The 18,346-nt window shown below is 35.5% G+C and overlaps 1 protein-coding gene across 1 annotated transcript; it reads right to left on the minus strand.

Moving 5' to 3' along the window:
• Window positions 1-14,848: 14,848 nt before the first annotated feature.
• Window positions 14,849-16,329, minus strand: LOC111988154 (uncharacterized). The gene is made up of 3 exons (XM_024019923.2): window positions 15,670-16,329; window positions 15,290-15,462; window positions 14,849-15,199 (listed from the first exon to the last, which is right to left on the minus strand). The coding sequence occupies exons 1-3, from the start codon at window positions 16,255-16,257 to the stop codon at window positions 15,046-15,048; spliced, it is 915 nt and encodes a 304-aa protein (XP_023875691.2). The 5' UTR covers window positions 16,258-16,329; the 3' UTR covers window positions 14,849-15,045.
• Window positions 16,330-18,346: the final 2,017 nt, after the last annotated feature.

Raw genomic sequence — 18,346 nt, forward strand, 5'->3', positions numbered from 1 at the left:
GTGAATTTAAAAACACTCTTTCATCAGCAGCATCTAGTCTTATTTCCAGATAAATTGAAACTACTAATACTACAAAAAATATTAAACATTAGTAGTGGCTAATGAAAAGGTATATTCAAAGTCAGTAGATCTCATTTAAAAGTTATAGTAATCAATTAAAATTTGCTGCCTTTATTTTCCCAAAGGTGTGAACACAAATAGGCATGGCTACACATAAGACAACCGACTTTTGAATCCTAATTCTTATTATACTCCATTTGACATAGTGAGGCACTATGTTCATTCATTTCAAAACATAATGCCCATCACCTTATTGCTAATTTTAAACAATGTCATTGATCTTGAATTGATCCTATCTGCTATTGAGGTAGAGTGAATAACCAGTTAACATCGTAATTAACATATTGCAAAATTGATCATAACTAACCAGTTAGCATATTGTTTCTTGCATATTATTAATATGTACCATTCGTATAGTTATTTCATGTGCACTATCCTAAGACAACGCTTGTTCATGTGTAGGTAGTGCCAAGCGTGCTAAAGTGCAGACGCCGATCTTGGGAGTCACCCTGGCATGGGCTAGGCCCACGGATTGCCCATTACATAGCTGAGGCAGGTTTTGAAGGGTTATCGAAGGTTCCAAACATGGAAGTTGATCACACATTGATCACAGCATTGGTTAAGCGTTGGCGTCCGGAGACGCATACGTTCCACTTACCGCATGGAGAGATGGGTATCACCTTACAAGATATTGAGGTGATGCTAAGGGTACCTGTTGATGGGTTTCCCATGACTAGGAGTGTTAAGGGGGATTGGCCTGCATTGTGTCGTGATTTACTGGGTCATCTTCCTCCAAAGCCAATACCGTATCCCCATGAAAACAAGTCTATCATTGTTGGGGCGAGGATAAGAGTCAGCTGGCTGAAGGAATAGTTTAGAGGTCCCCTCGTTGTGGATGCTACTAACGAGGTAGTGCAGCAACACGCACGCTATCACATACTCGTGTTGTTGGGGCCCATTCTATTTATGGACAAGTCGGCAGATCAGGCGTCGATAAGGCCTCTACAGTTCCTGAACCTGATTAGCAACGTGAAGGGGTACAATTGGGGTAGTGGAGCATTAGCCTGGTTGTAGAGGCACCTATGTAAGGCATTGGAGACGACAACGATGTAGATTGGAGGCGCGCTGATGTTGGTGCAGCTGTGGGCGTATTCAAGGTTCCTATTAATATGCCCTGTTACGAGGCCACCACAATCGTCAATGGATGCAGGCCCCCTTGCCTGTCGGTATGTTATTTGATTAGTTTGATTCAATTGTCATGCCATTTGTCATTCACTGTGCATGTCTCTATAATTGACTTTAATAATAAATCCATTTTGGCACTAATCTCGTTTAGTGCCAAAAGTCTAGATTGAGATATGATCTTCTTTATTTTGTGAAACATATATTATAATTTTTAATATAATACTAGTACTTTCTTTTATATACAAATTTAATACTAGTACTAAGATCTGGAAGTTGAAGAGAAAATATTGGTATCTATTCATTCTCTCTCTCTCTCTCGCATATAAAATGAGGCACATAATTAGTAGATACAAAAAGAATCACCCATACCTATCGAAGTGCTTTAAAGTTTGTATTAAAATCTTCCATCGTGATTGACTTTGACTTATTTCTACACCTGACACAGATATAGCAGAGGTACTTAAGCCCTGTTTGTTCATTGAATCTTCGTCATTTGTGTGCCATTGGCTAGCTTTGGCAGTAGAATTGCAACAGAAATTTATTTACTCTTCCTCAGTGGGCTTCTTTTCACCTTTGATTGGGGATGTAAAACTTTTTGAATTTTTCATAGTGTTAATTTTTTTCATGTACACATGGATGTAAATCCTGTAGCTCACAACTTTAGTAGGCATATTCTTCACGCCACAACTCACAAGTTCACTTATGTTGATAGAAAGAAAAATTCTAGGACCACAACATTAGTGACAACTTCTTGCCACTACTATTATATGGTAAAGTATGATTGGTGATGAAAAAATAGTGAATTCATATGTCAAAATTGAGACAGAAAAGTTGTAGAAAATTTTGTGGTTCTAAAACTACTTTGATAGAAATTCTCCCACAACACTTTTCAGTTGTTTTTCAAGCCGATCTGATTTGATTTTTATTTTTTATTACTTATTGTTAACTCAAATGGTAAAGTTTTTTTAATCATTGAATAAGAGATATGAAATTTGAACTTGGTTACACCAAAAAAACCAACTGTAGCTGTTTCAGTACTTTAAGAAACATTCCTCTTCAACTGCAATCCCCATAGGTAGATGAATGAACCCATATGGGAATGGGAGACATTGGGATATTAAAATAGCAAAATATTAATAGGATAAAATAATGGGGAAGAAAGTGCAAATAAATTTTAATAAGCTATAAATTAAAGTAATTTTAATAAATTTCTTTCCTACAGTTTTAATAAATTGTATGAAAGAAAACGTTAGAAAAATTTGCCATCCAAACCATTCAACAGAAAATGATACACTGTTTTATCAAGGCAACAAAATTTCAATATTCATTATAATTTCAAAGTAATATACTTCCTTTGAAAAATGCTTAAGAACCCTTCTTTGTCTCCCTAATTCATCCAACACAGGATTAATTACTCTCAGATTAATTAAACTTACTCATTTTGTTTAACATTACAAAATAAAAATTTATGGAGTCACTTTTTTTTATTTTGCAGAGTGTCTTTGATTTATGCCTTGGAGGTGATTTGCTTGTTGTGGATTTCTTAATCCATCTATTAATTTGTTGCTTGATAAATAGATTTCTTCAAATTTGATGCTTTTTGAAGTGTCCTTTCTGCTACTGCTAGCTATCCAAGAGTAAGCTGTTAAAAATTTAAAATGCAAATTGAAATTGATAATCACTTTTGTGATTCATGACTGTTGTATTGAGGGAAAAAAAAAAACATATTTCCTTACTTATTTGTAATAACTATTTTCCAGCAAAAAAGTAAAAGCTAATTACTGGCTTCATTTTTGTTAAACATTTTAGTCTTATGGCAGCATGGTTGTTTGATATTAACTAATGACCATTTAACACAATTGTATGTTTACTAGATGGAAGGGGCCGAAGAGCACGACAAAGCATGCCACACATGTGCTAGCTGCGTATCATGCGTCATTGTCGAGCATACGGGCACACCAGGTATTCTACTGCTTCATGTCACAACAATATAATTCTCCCTAGTTTTCTTGTTTCACTTGGTGGGTTGTCAACTACTGCATGTGTATAGTTAATAATGTAACGTTGGTTAATTAGACCATATATATACAAGGAATTAGTTACAATTATTTCACAACTGTGGGCAGTCAATATAAAGTACCTTGATTGGTCTTCTTTCAAATTGATGTTTGTGGTTTTATTCCACACATATTTAGCTTTGAACCCTTCAAATTTCTCCCTCGGTTTCAGCTAGTGCAACCAGTAGTATTTGGGTGCATCTTACCATGTACAATCCAATAAAAGGGTCAATAATGACTTAGGATTTTTAGTGAAGTGATTCTTCAATGGTCTTTTACACTTTTGCTCAGATTGAGGATTGCCACAAATAAGTACATATTTTATTTGTTTTTTTGTTGAACATTTATTTAGGTTGTTTGGGAGCCGTATAGGGATGTCCTAGACTTACTGCCCCTATATTGTACTGCTGGCCGACATATATGGAGGGCCACAGTATCGTTGATCTATTTTTGGATAGTAGAGGATCATCATCCCGAATGTGTCTTTCGTTAGTTTGGGATGAAGCAAGCGCCATCGGCTCTGGTGGATACGTCAGTTGATCTCCACAAAATCTCCCTCCAAGGTAAACTAGAGAGGGATTGGGTGCGAGAACATGCTGTCCACATTGACCGATGGGCCCATAGAGGGGAACGTGTTGCCAACGCACCCACTTTGGATGGGGACACGACATACCTTGCTGCTTACATGGCATCATACTGAAGGTCAACTAGACGGTACATTACGCGAGAGTCAGCGTATTAGGAAATCCTGGTAAGGCAACCATTAGATGCTTCTTTTATGGATTGATATTATACGTGTGTTGCAAAGAGCATTATGAAAATTAAGTTTTGTGGAGCCATTGAATCAATATTTTGACATTCATTGTAGAGAACATTTCATTTCTTGCCACTAGATATGCATTTGTTGCCACCAGGTATGCCATTTCAATGTTCAAATTATATGAATAAGCTCATCATGCATAATCTGTTTCCAAATTAGACCTGAATTACCTACCAAGATATATACTCAAAAATCATACTATTTGCCCTAAAATCTTTATACTTTCTCAATATTTAAAGGCTCCTTTATTCCGTAGGTTGAGTCCAATGTGGAAATGCTATTGCAATGCCAACTAGGTTCTGAAATTTACAACCAGTTGACGAAGACGCTGGATCTCGTTAAGGAGTTTAACCAAGTGGCATTGGAGAATACGTGTGCCATGGCGAGTAAGGCAACCACACAGGCCACAAGCCGTGGTGGGCGAGGTGGTGGGTCTGGAGGGCATGGACGTAATGGAGGCCATGGAGGTCGTGGCGGTGGTCCTGATGATAAGGATGACTTGGGTAACTTCCAACTCTAACACCTCCAATTCTAATTGACTTCCAATTGTAGTACTTTCAGTTGTAATTTATTTAGAGGACGTATTATAGTAGTGAAGTATATTTTCATCACAGCCACACACGATATCCCATTCTTCTGATTTCACAAATTTCAATGGCTCAAACTCCACTCTATTACCAAAACTAAAACGATTCTCACTTATCTTGTTTATTCAGTGAACTTGCATTCCTCATTGTCATCTTAATAAATACAATTGTCTTTGTACAGATGATGAGGCGTTGGAGGCCGATTGGGACACGTACATGGATGGTGTCAGGTCATCGTGATGCACGTCTGATGCCACTGCCCAGCCATCTCTTCCGTTGGCCATGACGATAGTGCAGAACACACATCCCATGCTCAGGGTCACCCTCGATCCTGACTACCCACTCCACTGTCTCCCCCATTGTTCAACGGCTCTGCCTATAAGGGTGGCTGTATATTTGTACCCACACCTAGTCAACCGACCCCACCTGTAGTTTAGGCTGAGCCCACCCAGGAACCTTCACTTCCTAACCCCGACAAACCGGCTGCACAGATTGAACAAATACAGAGTGAAAATATTGAGCCGGTCCATGGGTTGCGAAGATCACTCCACACTGACATAGATCCCCCTAGTTGCGGGACCGGTGACAGTAAATACCATGCATTCCCCTGCTAACTTCTTCCAAAGTTTTTTAATTAAACAATAAGATGAGAAGCACAACCAGTGAATGCATTAATGTGAAAAGGAAGATGACCCAATGTACATGTACATATAGCTTAGTTGGATATTATCTTCAAGTAGACTTCCATCCCACCAAATGTTGCATTAACGTCAAGCTAATAGTTCAAATAGATATTCCAATTGTTGTAGTTGCATATAATATTGCCAATAACTGTGAATTAATTGTGAATGACTACGGTTGTGTATATGGTTATTTATTCAGAAATTTTACTCTGTAAAATGTACTTTTATTCCAAACAATAATTGCCATTAATAATATTAATAATAAGACACATACACGTACACAGTACAAAACATGGTCTATCCCTCTATTTAAACTCTACTTTAGCTGTTAGGGAATGTGTGCATTCAAGTAATGTGCTCTGCTTTAAATTTCAGGTAAGACGAGACCTGCCAAGGCAGCGGTGAGGAAACGAAAAGATCACTGAAGCTCAGCATGATGTGGAGCATATGGGGGGAAAATTCCAACCAAAACTGGTTTGGCTTATGTTTCTTTCTTACTTTGTTAGGAATTAACAACAACGACCACCAATTCAAACTTGTTTTGCTATGTCGAAGATGGTTTTCAGTAGGTGTTCACAAGGGTTTTAAGGACAATTCATAATAGGATGAGGTCTATTTATGGAGGTGGCAGAATTTGTACTAGGTGTTGTGGTGGGTTAAGAATTGATATTGTGTCGTTGGAACTAGAGTTTATAATTGTTGGACAAAGGGTTAGGGTCTTGCTTTACAAATTTTCTCTACTCATTGTGGAACTATAGTTTTCTATTCTTTGAATTGTGTAGCCCAATCTATTGCTGATATCATACAAGCAACACCCCTCTATCCGATATAAGAAGCCATTAAATAAGACTACTCAATGATGCTCTTCAATTTAAATATTAATCAGTGAGATGAGATGGGTTTTACTAATTTATCAACTCAAACTCTTGGGACAAAACTTGCACTCAGAAATTAGGTGATCTTTATGTCTCTTTGACATTCTCTTCATAAATTCTTCCTATTTGTATTTTTGCTAGGGTGAGGGAATCACAAATTTAATAGAGAATTTGTACATATATGTGGTTACTTCTTCTTGTTTTTTAGAATCATACAAAAATTTTGGAATATTTTGGAAATCCTTTTCAATAGCTACAAAGTAGTTAGGCAAACTATATCATAGTTTCTATATGCATCTATCTTCCAACATTACACTTTGAATTTTCTACGGTTGATAATCGTTCCTTTTGGCAAACCATTAAGGAAATCATAATTGTAAAAATTTTGCAAAGCTTAACAAACAATTAATAAAAAAACAGAAGATTGCATCTTATTATTTAAGTGATGCTACAATGAGGGAAATGAAATAAAATAAAATAGAATTAAAGAAGCCTATTCACCAACTTAAACATTTCAAGGTCGATTGAGCCACTTTTGCACGTAACCACAAATTTTGCATAACTGTAAGGATAAGGTTGATATCGGTTCCAATGTCCCATTCCAATTTTGTGGCATGCTTGAAAGTTTGGAATTTGAAACAGGGTGGTTCCTGCAACTACGTGTCGAACCATATTTCGGCAATTTTGAAGCCACTGCTTCCCATGTTCATCATTTAAAAAGGTTATCAATTTTGAAGCCAATGCTTCCAAAAGGTTATCAATGCCTCCACGATTTGACTGGCAAAGTAGCATGATTCCATGTATATAAGCTGCAATAAAATTATTACATGGAAGAGCTTTTTCAATTAAACTTTTTCCTTCAACAAATTCTTCATTCAAAAAGTATTCCCAACTTCCCACTATCAGTAGCGCATTGAGATTTTCTGCCCCGGGAGACTGAAAAATTTGGGTTTTTCCTTTGTCGTGTAGTAGAGCTGGGTGATTGAAAAATGGGGTGAGTTGAATTTATTGGAGGACTAGTTTACTTTCTGTTAACTTGTTGAAGCGTTTACAACTAATTAAGAAAAAGGGAAAAAATTATATTAATAGATTGAATAATTTATATAAAGGGAAATAAATAAGTAGATACAAATTGAGAAAATAGTTTTTTATACCTTAACTTAATGTTTCCCAGGAGTTTTGTCGAATCTTTGCCTACTTTTGAAAAGATTTCAACCAATATGTCAATATGAAGATTTTCTAAAGTATTCATTTTTCCTTTTTTTTTTTTTACTTTAAATTTATAATAAAATGATTTGTACTAGGTTCGTAGTATCATATTAAATAACAATACATAATAATAATGTGTTTACAAATTTTGAAATGATTATACAAGAATTTGATGGTTATACATGAAAATGAAGAGGGGATCTATATGTTAAGGTGCCTGAATCGGTGTGGTAACTGGGAACATGTACCGTTAGCTGAGTAGTAGAGGAACGATTTTGGGTTTTGATTGTTGTAGAAGGGGAGGTAAACCTAAAAATACGCGAGTGTGAGTAAGGGGAAAAAAAAAAAAAAAAGGAGCACAACTAACTTTCACTGTGACTCTTCTATATGAAAGTAAGCGTAATTATAATCCCAATTAAATTTAGACGGATGGAGGAAAATTTATTATATTTCATATTTAAATTAGTGTGGTTCCCACATGAATCTAGACACAAGACATTGGGAACATTTAAAATCCTGTTCATATAGTGTTTTTCTAGCCTATATTGACATGACAAGCCCTAATAACTGAAATAAATGCTTGGCCACGAAATGAGGTTATAAATGCACCACAATAATGAACTTCTTTCTACCCACTAACTTCATAGATTGACTAAGCTATGAGTCACAATGCCTCAACATCAAATAGTAAAATTTGAAACAAGTTTGGATCTGCTTTAACATGTGGATCACAAGTTCTAGCAGATCAACAATTACAGACATACACAGACCACTATAGAGGAAAATGGGTTGGAAAGAAGAGAGATTTCATTAATATGCCAATATGCACGTACAAGAGTCTTAGAAGCATCGGGCACATCATGGTCGGCAAACCTACAAAACTAAGTACAGATAGCACCGCAATAGAGTTCACCGTATCAGAACCACCATGGTCAACCCTATACGAGAAGAGATGTGAGTTGGAGGTGTATTGTCAATGGCAAGGGTTACGAGTTCCTAAGGCACGCTCAGCCGAGTTATCTAGAGATGAACCTGCCAACATACTTGCTCGTCTTCAACAAGAGAACAATCAAATGCAAAGGCAACTAGATCGTTTTCACACAATCCAGAAAGCTAGGAAGCATCTAAAGGAGAAGGCGCAAGTGTTAGGATTAGTGCCCTTAAATCCTATTGTATGATGCTATGTATGATATTAAGTTTGACATTGTGTATGACATTATGTATGACTTAATATTGTGTTTAATGAATTTGTTTTATTATTATCTGAAATAATGGTAATATGAATATTAGGACATTATCATCTGGTCCATGAGATGCATAGTATGTGATTTATGTGAAAAGTCACAGAAGATATAAATCACAAGTTCTTTGTAAACTCAGAATTATAGTTCGTAGTCAGTGATGAAATTGGGCATTTCATCTGCGAAGACTATAACATATCAACCATGATGATTTGTCTTGATCATGGAAGTGGAGACTTCTGGTTGATGTGTTAATATGTTTTAAGAGTTAAGACATATTGAACTGGACCGTTGTGAGATTTCTTATTTTCCTAATGACTGTCATATGAATAATAAATCTCACGACTTGTATTTGCATGAACTCTTAATCCTGAGAGAATAATGGACCTGATCATGAGGTGTAGGTTGCTTTGATATATCAGGAATGAGATCTAAAGTAATGGTCAAAACCTCAGTATGTTGGGCAGCCACATTTAGTGTTGATGGAACATGTATTCTCAAAATGGAATTCATAGTCTCTTAACGGAGATATAAAGTATTCCCTTGAGATAAGTTTAATGAGTTTGTTATTCAGAGAGTTAAGCCTAACCATTTTAATAAGACTAAAGTATATATTTATGGAATTGGATTTCATAAATATATAATGAATAACATTAAAGGATTAAACAAGGTACTCAAGGATTAAGATGTAGTAATTTACAAAGTGGCAGTCTACATTAATGACTTTGTATTACTACGAATATTTAATGAAGGGGTTGCATGTATAATAAAGTCTTGGGATATAATTTATAGATAAGGCCTAGAGTGCAACTATATTTTTATAGTGGTATTAAATATAGTTAATGGTAATTTTGGACTTGTCAAGAGTTGACAGAAAAACCCAAGGCCCACTGGAGCTAGTGTCTTATTCGTCCCTTTTGGTCCCACTCCAAACCACACACTTAAGCCCAATTGGAAAGGCCCAAGTAGCCAGCCCAATTAGATAATTGGTTAGATACAAAAGGCAAAAACGTACAGAATTTTCTGTGTGTGAAAAAACAACATTGTAATGGTGGAAGTGAGTGTATGTCACTCTCCAATCATCCTTTTGTAACCAATTGAGAGACCACACTTCTTGAGCGTTAGTGGAATTGGAGTGAAGATTAAAAGTATTCCTAAGTGCTTCAATCTTCAGTTTTGAAATTCACCGCTTCAAGGTACACTCTCTTGTTTCTCTAATTCTGAAATTTCCTTTGTGCATGTTATCAATATCGAATGAAGTAGATCCGTTTTAAACTTTTTTTTCCGCTGCGTTCATCTCTAATTTCCATCAGCAAGAGCGAGCCATGAAGTCTATTAATGAAATTACTGCGTTTGATGATGACAGAGATATTTCAGACTTCTCAGATTCAAGCAATGATAATTTCTAAAAATTTCTACCTACGAACATTAGACGTTGTTATTAATGTCTACACATTTTGTGTAAGACAAACTGTTATTGTTAATGTCTGACAAATGATGATTATGTACATTAAACTTTTGCAAATCTAAAGATTAACTGTTCATTAATTTTGACTAAGATTATATGAAACCAGTTTCTCATTTTTCCCCTGCTGTTCTTTGTTGTTACATATGAAAATTTAATATGAATATTTACGCATAGATTCAATACATACAGACTCATCCAACCCACACAAACCAACTGGGACCATCACCATTAAGATGTAGACACTCACCTTTGTTCAAAATAATACTCCCTTCCACCATGCTTGACATAAAACTGGTAATGTATTAAATTGCTATGTTAGTACGTTGCAATGTTTTCAATGGATTAGCTAAGTATATATGAAATCACTTGCTCATTTTTTCCTTGTTGTTCTTTGTTGCTACATATGATTCTTCTGCTTTGGTTGGACAATGTCCTCTGCTTTGTAGTGTAGGGAAAACCTTAGATATGCTAATGTTTCCAATATTTTGTCTGTATAATTTGAAATGTTACCCACATAACACTCATCACCCAGCTTAGATTTATTGCACATTACTTGTATGAAATTTTAATAGATTCAATACATACAAACTCATCCAAATCCTACAAACCAACCATGAATATGATTATTAATACAAATAATTCATATATATGACACCGTGAGTCACTGTATCATATACCCGTATCCGTGTATCTTAGTTCTGCTACTGTACTACTTTATATAGATACATTACATACAGACTCATCTAAACTAGACTAACCACTCATTCTCTCTTCCTCTTTATGTACATGAAACTTTTTTTGTAACAAACTTTTCTCCGACTTCATGTGTTGTGGGCAAATCATCTTCGGGATATGTTTGAATGATCTTCATCTAAGTCTATTATTTCTACCTAATGATCTTCCAATTTACAGTTCTTGCTAGGTGGATATTGAATCTCAGTGGAGTCTTATCAAATATAAGAACATGGAAGCTTGAATTTCCTTCAATCTGAACACTAAAAAATAACCATAACAGATAGAATAGTATTCAACAAAATCCTGCCAACCATTACAAATCCAAATGTTGTTATCAGCTTTCTTTAATCCTACTTGCCAAATACCACCATATGGAGCAATGAATGTAGCTACAGTGGATAGCTCAGCACTGTTGAACCATGACCACAAGTACCCATCCACACTAACGTGAAAACACAGAGCATCCTTGAAAATTTTATGCATCAATTTTGGAGGTGAACTGTCCACCATTGCTACACTGATGTTTGTAGTGCTACTCAACAGTTTCGCACTGTTGATTTGTGTTTCCAGTCATATCAGCCACACGCATGTCGATACACAGATATGCATCCTTTTGCAATGCACCGTTTTCAAGGATGCAGAGCATCCCTGAAAAGTTAATGATACATTTAACACAGTTTAACACTATTTCGTCAAGTCATGTTAGATAAAGCACAAGAATGCTGAATAGTCTTCACATGAACCCTGTCTAGTCATATCACCTACACACGTGTTAATACACAAATATGCATCCCTTTGCAATGCATCGTTTTCAAGGATATAGAGCATCCCTGAAAAGTTTATGATACATTTAACACAACTCAGCAGTGTCCCGGCAAGTCATGTCAGATGAAGCATAGGAATTCTGAATAGTCTTCACGTGAATAAATACACAACCTCCTTTGCAGTACACATCACCAACCCGCTACTGTAGCACAAGTTATAGCCATATGAAATAGCTGCCTCAACAAACCACATGCACCAACAGGTGCCACTGTATTGCATGTGCTCCTCGACACCTCACTAAACAATAGACTGTCGAGTCATATCATCTGTATTCACGTGAATACTTGCCCTTGCAAAACTCCTATATAAAGTCTCATTTACATCTACCCTTGCAAAACATCTACGTATACCAAAGTCCCATTTACATCTACCCTTAATTAACATCTATATATATTGATCAGAAGTCACATTTTCCAATGTCAATGCGCAATTAGATGCTACCTCGTTTTCTAGATAACTATAGGAGGGAGAGAGATTTCGACGAGAGGGAATACTATGTAGGATTGCGGCGAGAGTGGAACTTTCGGGTGAACGAGTCCAACGCTCTGCACGATGATATCGTGCAACTCGAAGCGCCTCTTGTCGACCGTGTCTCACTAACACTACCACAGCAAAACATGCACCAGTATGAGCGTGCAATGACAAAAATTAAAAAAGAGAACAATCTGATGATACTGCGTAGGTCTAGGTATCACATGCTACAATTGGCAGAAGAGCTGGCCGCCGCAACGGACAGGCAACTCACTCCAGCGGAACGTAACAATATCTTCAATTACGAGGACTACCTGTCAGAGTGAATGCCTATGTGGTATGTGTGTTATGTAGCATTAGTAGCGTTAGTGTTCAATATGCAATGCTTGCATATTGGTGACATCATGTAAGTTATTTTAAGTTTTCTGTGTTGTGTTCTAGGTGCTTATTGAAAAACATCATGTGTGGGAATATTAATCTTTTATGCATTATGTGGGAATAATCTAGATTACAAATAACGTGCATGATCCTCACAATCAATAATAAGGTTTACATAGTACAAATGAAACAACAATGACACACATACATTTCAGACATAGTTAAGCACAATAGTTCTCCAACAAAGTCTAATTACACCACGACACGATTACTCTTCATCTGACATCTCCACGTCTGACTGATAAATGGGATCAACAAGAAGTGATTGCATGAATTGTGCATGCTCATACCACCCTCCCTCCACTGACTCTCGAATCTCGACTTAGGTCCGATATCGATTAAGACGTATCTTCATTCGATTATTTTCATCTCTTATGCAGTTCAATGCTTTATGAAGTTCCTCGATCGTTTCTTTGGGCATCTATGATGCGAGTCACTGAGGCACTGGCAACTTAAAACCAACTAACTCATCATAAAACATTTGTTATTCACGAAATAACCAAGTTCACTCCTGTCTCATGGTATTGTGAACATAAGCACTATTTCGTAGATTCAAATTAATTGGATACCTGAACTCATCTTCCAATACCCAGCACCGACCCATAGCAGTGAACACATCATGAGGCCTATAGAGTTGTGGGTTGCCAAAACCATACATTGACGCTTAATACAATAACATCAAATGATCAAGTTAACAGTATGCATCAACTGTTGGTAAATAATGTAATGCTGCATAAGGTGGTACATGACAAAGACATTCATAAATTTATGTACTATTACATGCTAAAAATGAAATACTAACACTCAAATTTGACCATAAACATTAGACGTTGTTGTTAATGTCTACACATTGTGTGCAATACAAAATGTAGTTGTTAATGTCTCAACCAATGATGCGTATGTACATTCAACTTTTGCAAATCTAAAGATTAACTGTCCATTAGTTTTAGCAAATTTAAAGAATTTTATTTTTTGTCAATGAAATTTGCACCAACAAAGACCCAATATAACACAAATAACACTCATCACCGCTTCTATAGATTATTGTACATTTCTTGTAGCACCAAACAACATCAAACAACTAATGTAACCCTAATCTATTCACATAACACTTATTCAAGAAAATACCAAAGCACAAGTAATACAACCTCTTAAATGAAAATTCTTCTTCTAACAAAAACATACATTATGGTGATCCCATTTATATAAATATCTACAACTATTTTTACCTACTCAATAAAATTCTCTATGTATTTCAAAGAAGAAAATGAGTTTCTCACCTGAGATGATAGAAAATTTTGATAATGAGGAGAAGCTGATTTGAAAATGATGAGGAGAATTGCATGAGAAGCTGATTTGTGGAGGGGAGGAGTAAATAGTAGCACAACTCGAACAACTCGATTACCGGAAGGGCGAGTAACATTAATAACTTGTTTTCCCAATCATCGGGTTCAGCTTCACATGCGGGTAATTGATTTGAAATCGGGTTAGAACGTAGCAGAGCAACTCGATTATACCAGAGCCGAGTAATAATAATAACTCAATCTTTTACTCATTGGGTTTAGCTTCACATGATTTGAAATTCTGCGTATAACTCGGTTTCTTCATTGGTGAGTTCTAAACAGTTACGCGGGAATATTTTATTGCCTAAAATCCACGCTAGAAGACCAGCATGGCAAGAACCTGCCTTGAACTCGGCTATTGCATGATCGAGTGTTTTAATAACTCGACTTTAGGATCATTGAGTATCGAAATAGGGGCACGCCCCTATATAGTTTCGAAATAGGGGCATAATGCCAATTATTTTGCCCAAAAGGGGCAAAAGGCCAGAATGTCGTGGTTTATAGCACAGGTTGCAAATGGAATGAGTTTGTGTGCTGTATGATTTGAAGAATTTATAGTTCATATGAGGGGGCTGTTATGTGGACTTCTTTATTTCTGAAAGGTGCAACTTTTTCACCTACGTACATATTGCCCATGATTCACTTTTTAAAGGAGATATAGGAGGACTCCAGCACCTCTTGTTCATAATTTTCTTTGTCCATAGATACATCGAGATACAAGCTTTGGTGCCTCCATCTTAACCTTCATTTAAAAAGAAAATTACTTTTTAAGCAACGAAATTTTAAGGATCAAATCTTACTAAGCTCATGCAGAGGATGCAGAATACAGCAATCATCTGAAGAGCTCCATGAAATTTAAAACTCAAAATTCATTCCTCCATTTCTTATTTGCATTCTACAACTATGATTACAAGAATGAGGGGGGAAAATTTTCTAAATCTTTAGTACAACTCATCTCAGCAGACAAAAAAGTCACGGATATATTAACAAAAGGTCAGAAAGATATCCAGGCTATCTATGATACAAGAGAGATGCAAAGAGAAAGCTTTCAAGAAGAAGCAGCCACAGGAGCTCCATGGAAGAAACTGGCTGATACTGGTAATGTTTTGCTAGTGCCATCTCCCACTTCATGGTCCATTTCTTCTTCTTCTTCTTCTTCTTCAGAATCCCAAAGAAACCGAGCATACGATGCTAGAACATAACTGCACCATAAAAGCAACACAACTCAGTTAATTCACAACAATAACAAATCCTATTTCTAAGATTAAGCATGAAAGAAATGAGGCTCTTACCTGTCATCAGGGGCAGCTTTAACAGCTTGATCAAAGTAATTCTCAGCTCTAGGAGCATCCTTATGGCTCTGCCATATCAAATCTGCATACATGGATAACACTTCCCCATCATTCGGGTTCGCCAAAATCGCCCTCCCGCAATACTCTTCCGCCTTCACAACATCTCCGCGAACCTGCCACCATTTCCAAAATCATCAGTTATATTTTATCAACACAAATTTTAAAATCTATTTTCCGTCCATTTATTTAAGTTACAACTAGTCAATTACAATTTACAAAAGCAAAATAGCCATTTTTCTAACATTTTACACGGTAAAATTCTTAATCAAACCAAGAAACAAAAAAAAAAAACAGTCATTTGTGATTATCTATGTGCTTACCTCTTTCAAGAACCTAGCATAGTTGCTGAGCAAAAGCGAGTTTCCAGGATTAGCCTCGATCATTTTCTGATAATACAAATCAGTCCCATCGTTCCCACGATTTGAATCCCAGAAATCGAAGCTCCCACCTTCATCACCGTCCGATCGTCCACCTCCACCGCTGCCACAAATCTTACCGCCGCCACACCCGATCCCACCCGCCACCAACAAGCTCAGCATCCCACTCCCACTCTTCGTCCCAACCTCGCACCTCTCCCCCAATAACGACGCCGTTTTAGTACCAGACCCCACCGTCTTCGCCGCTTCCTCCACCTCCTCCTCCACCGAGATTCCGCTCAGAGTTCTCGAAAACGGTTTCTTCTTCGGAACCGAGAGCTCGCGGAGGTCGGTTTCAGAGAACGCACGTGTCATCGCCTTAGTGGTTGGATCGCTGATCACCGGAGGAGGAGATCCGACTGTTAAGGAAAGTGAGCGTCGTCGTTTGGGGATTTGGGGGACTATTTCGGGCTCTGGGACTGGGGATGAGTCTTTTACTGTGTGTGGAGGCCATGAATTTAGGATCGGAGTTGATGAGCTTCGTAGAAGCATGATGAGGAATTTTTATACGAGGGTCAACAGGCTCACGTTTTTGCTTCAGTTGCGTGTTTAACAACTGGGCTCTGTGAGTATTTTTATAGGGAGATGGGAGTTCTGTACGGAGTTAATCTGAGCCGTGGATTTGTTTACTCCATGATTGCACCGTGTTTGGTTTGTGGTTACCATTTTGGCTTCTTTTTTGTTGATAATTTAATAGTTTTAACTTATGACCATAATTATTAAACTAAGTCTGGACATCGGTCCTTGGGTCATTGGTTCGATCAATGGTTTACTGGTTAAACTGCAAGATTAAATAAATTTTTTGATAGGATGTGAGTCTTGGAGATAGGTAAACAAACAGCTAAGTGTATTTTTTTTTTTTTAAATGTTATTTAGATTTTCTCTTCTTTAAATTATCATATTATAACACATGAAATAGTAAATAAGTGAATAAAATAGACCTATGGATGTAATTTCATAGACCCAACCAGGTCATATAATCTCATTCGGGTTACTTAGGTCACCACAAACTTGCGGGGTTTAATTTGATTGGATTTTATGCAAAAAAAAAATGTCCATTTAAATACCTGAACCGGTCTAGGTGATAAGCCACCGACTTTTCAGTCTGGCCAGTTAAGTCGATTTAAGTTTAATAACTGTGATTATGTCAAAGGAGGGAGGATTTAAACCTTATAAAATGATATAAATCTTCCATTAAAATCTTAACAAATCATATTTTCTTTAAATAGTTAAATATATGATTCCTTATATACAATTATAATAAAATGCCTATTGATAATTATCATAATTACTAAATTTCATATTTAGACAAAACATAAAAGAGAGAAAAAAATTAATTATATTTTGTTAAATTTAGAAATAAGTTGTTTATGAACAACTCAAGTCCAACTCAAAAAAAATGCATGTTTATGTATGTTTGTTTAATAATTTTTTTTTAAATAGTAAAATATATAGTTCCTTGTATACAATCCTCATAAAATGAATATTACTAATTATCATAATTATTAAATTTCATATTTAGGCAAAACATAAAAGAGAAAAAAAAATATTATATTTTGTTAAACTTTTGAATGCATTGCATGAGTTGCCAATTAATTGGACTAATAAACAAATATAGCACTATAAATGAATCAAGCTCTTTATGAATATCTCGAGTTCGAATCGGAAAAATGCTTGTTTATAATGTTTGTTTGGTAAACAAGTCAAGCTTGAACCCAAGTTTAGGCTTGACCGTTAAAATAATCAAGCTCAAACATTGTATTCATGAACACAATGTTTGATTTAACTATATATAATTTTATATTTTTATATGTATTTATTTCTAGAAATATACATTTATATCGACTTGAGATTGAATTAAGTAAATTTTTAGATATGTTCATATGACATCAAATTATTATTTGTTCTTGATTGATAAATAAACAATTTATTTGTAGTAAAAAAAATAAACTATAGATTTGTGAAAGGGTGAAAAAATTATAGCCATGGTTTTACTATATATCGAAAGTTTAACATAATAATTTTTTTTTCTTTTATTTTTCTGTCTAAATATGAAATGATAATTTTGGTAGTTATTAATAGAAATATATATATGGTTATTGTTTAATGTAAATAGATTCATGTCAAAGTAGGTCAACACACTTTTACATGATTAATAAATTGGTTATTTGTGGGTTAAACTTCTTAACTTGCAATCAACCCGAAATTTCTCATTCATATAAATAAATGTCATTTTTTTTAATATAAAATTTGAATTTAAAATATAATTGAGTAATTAAAAGAATTTTAATGGTTCTACTGATAAATTCTCATTAAAGTCTTAACCATTTTTCTTTATTTTTTTTATATTTTGTATTAAACGAGTTGAAATAAGTTGTGTTATGTCAAGCCGTTTAATAAATGAGTTATGTTCAGGTTGAGGGGTTTTGATATATAAGTTGATTAGGATTGAGTTATATATTTGAATATCCTTATCTTGACTAACAGAATGTTTAAATTTTGAATATAGAATAAAATATAAATCAATTAGAAAATATATAGGAATAATAACATGTTAAAATCAAACATACTTGGCTTTAAA

This window comes from Quercus suber, unplaced genomic scaffold (assembly GCF_002906115.3).
Source record: "Quercus suber isolate HL8 unplaced genomic scaffold, Cork oak 2.0 scaffold_728, whole genome shotgun sequence".
Lineage (NCBI taxonomy): Eukaryota > Viridiplantae > Streptophyta > Magnoliopsida > Fagales > Fagaceae > Quercus > Quercus suber.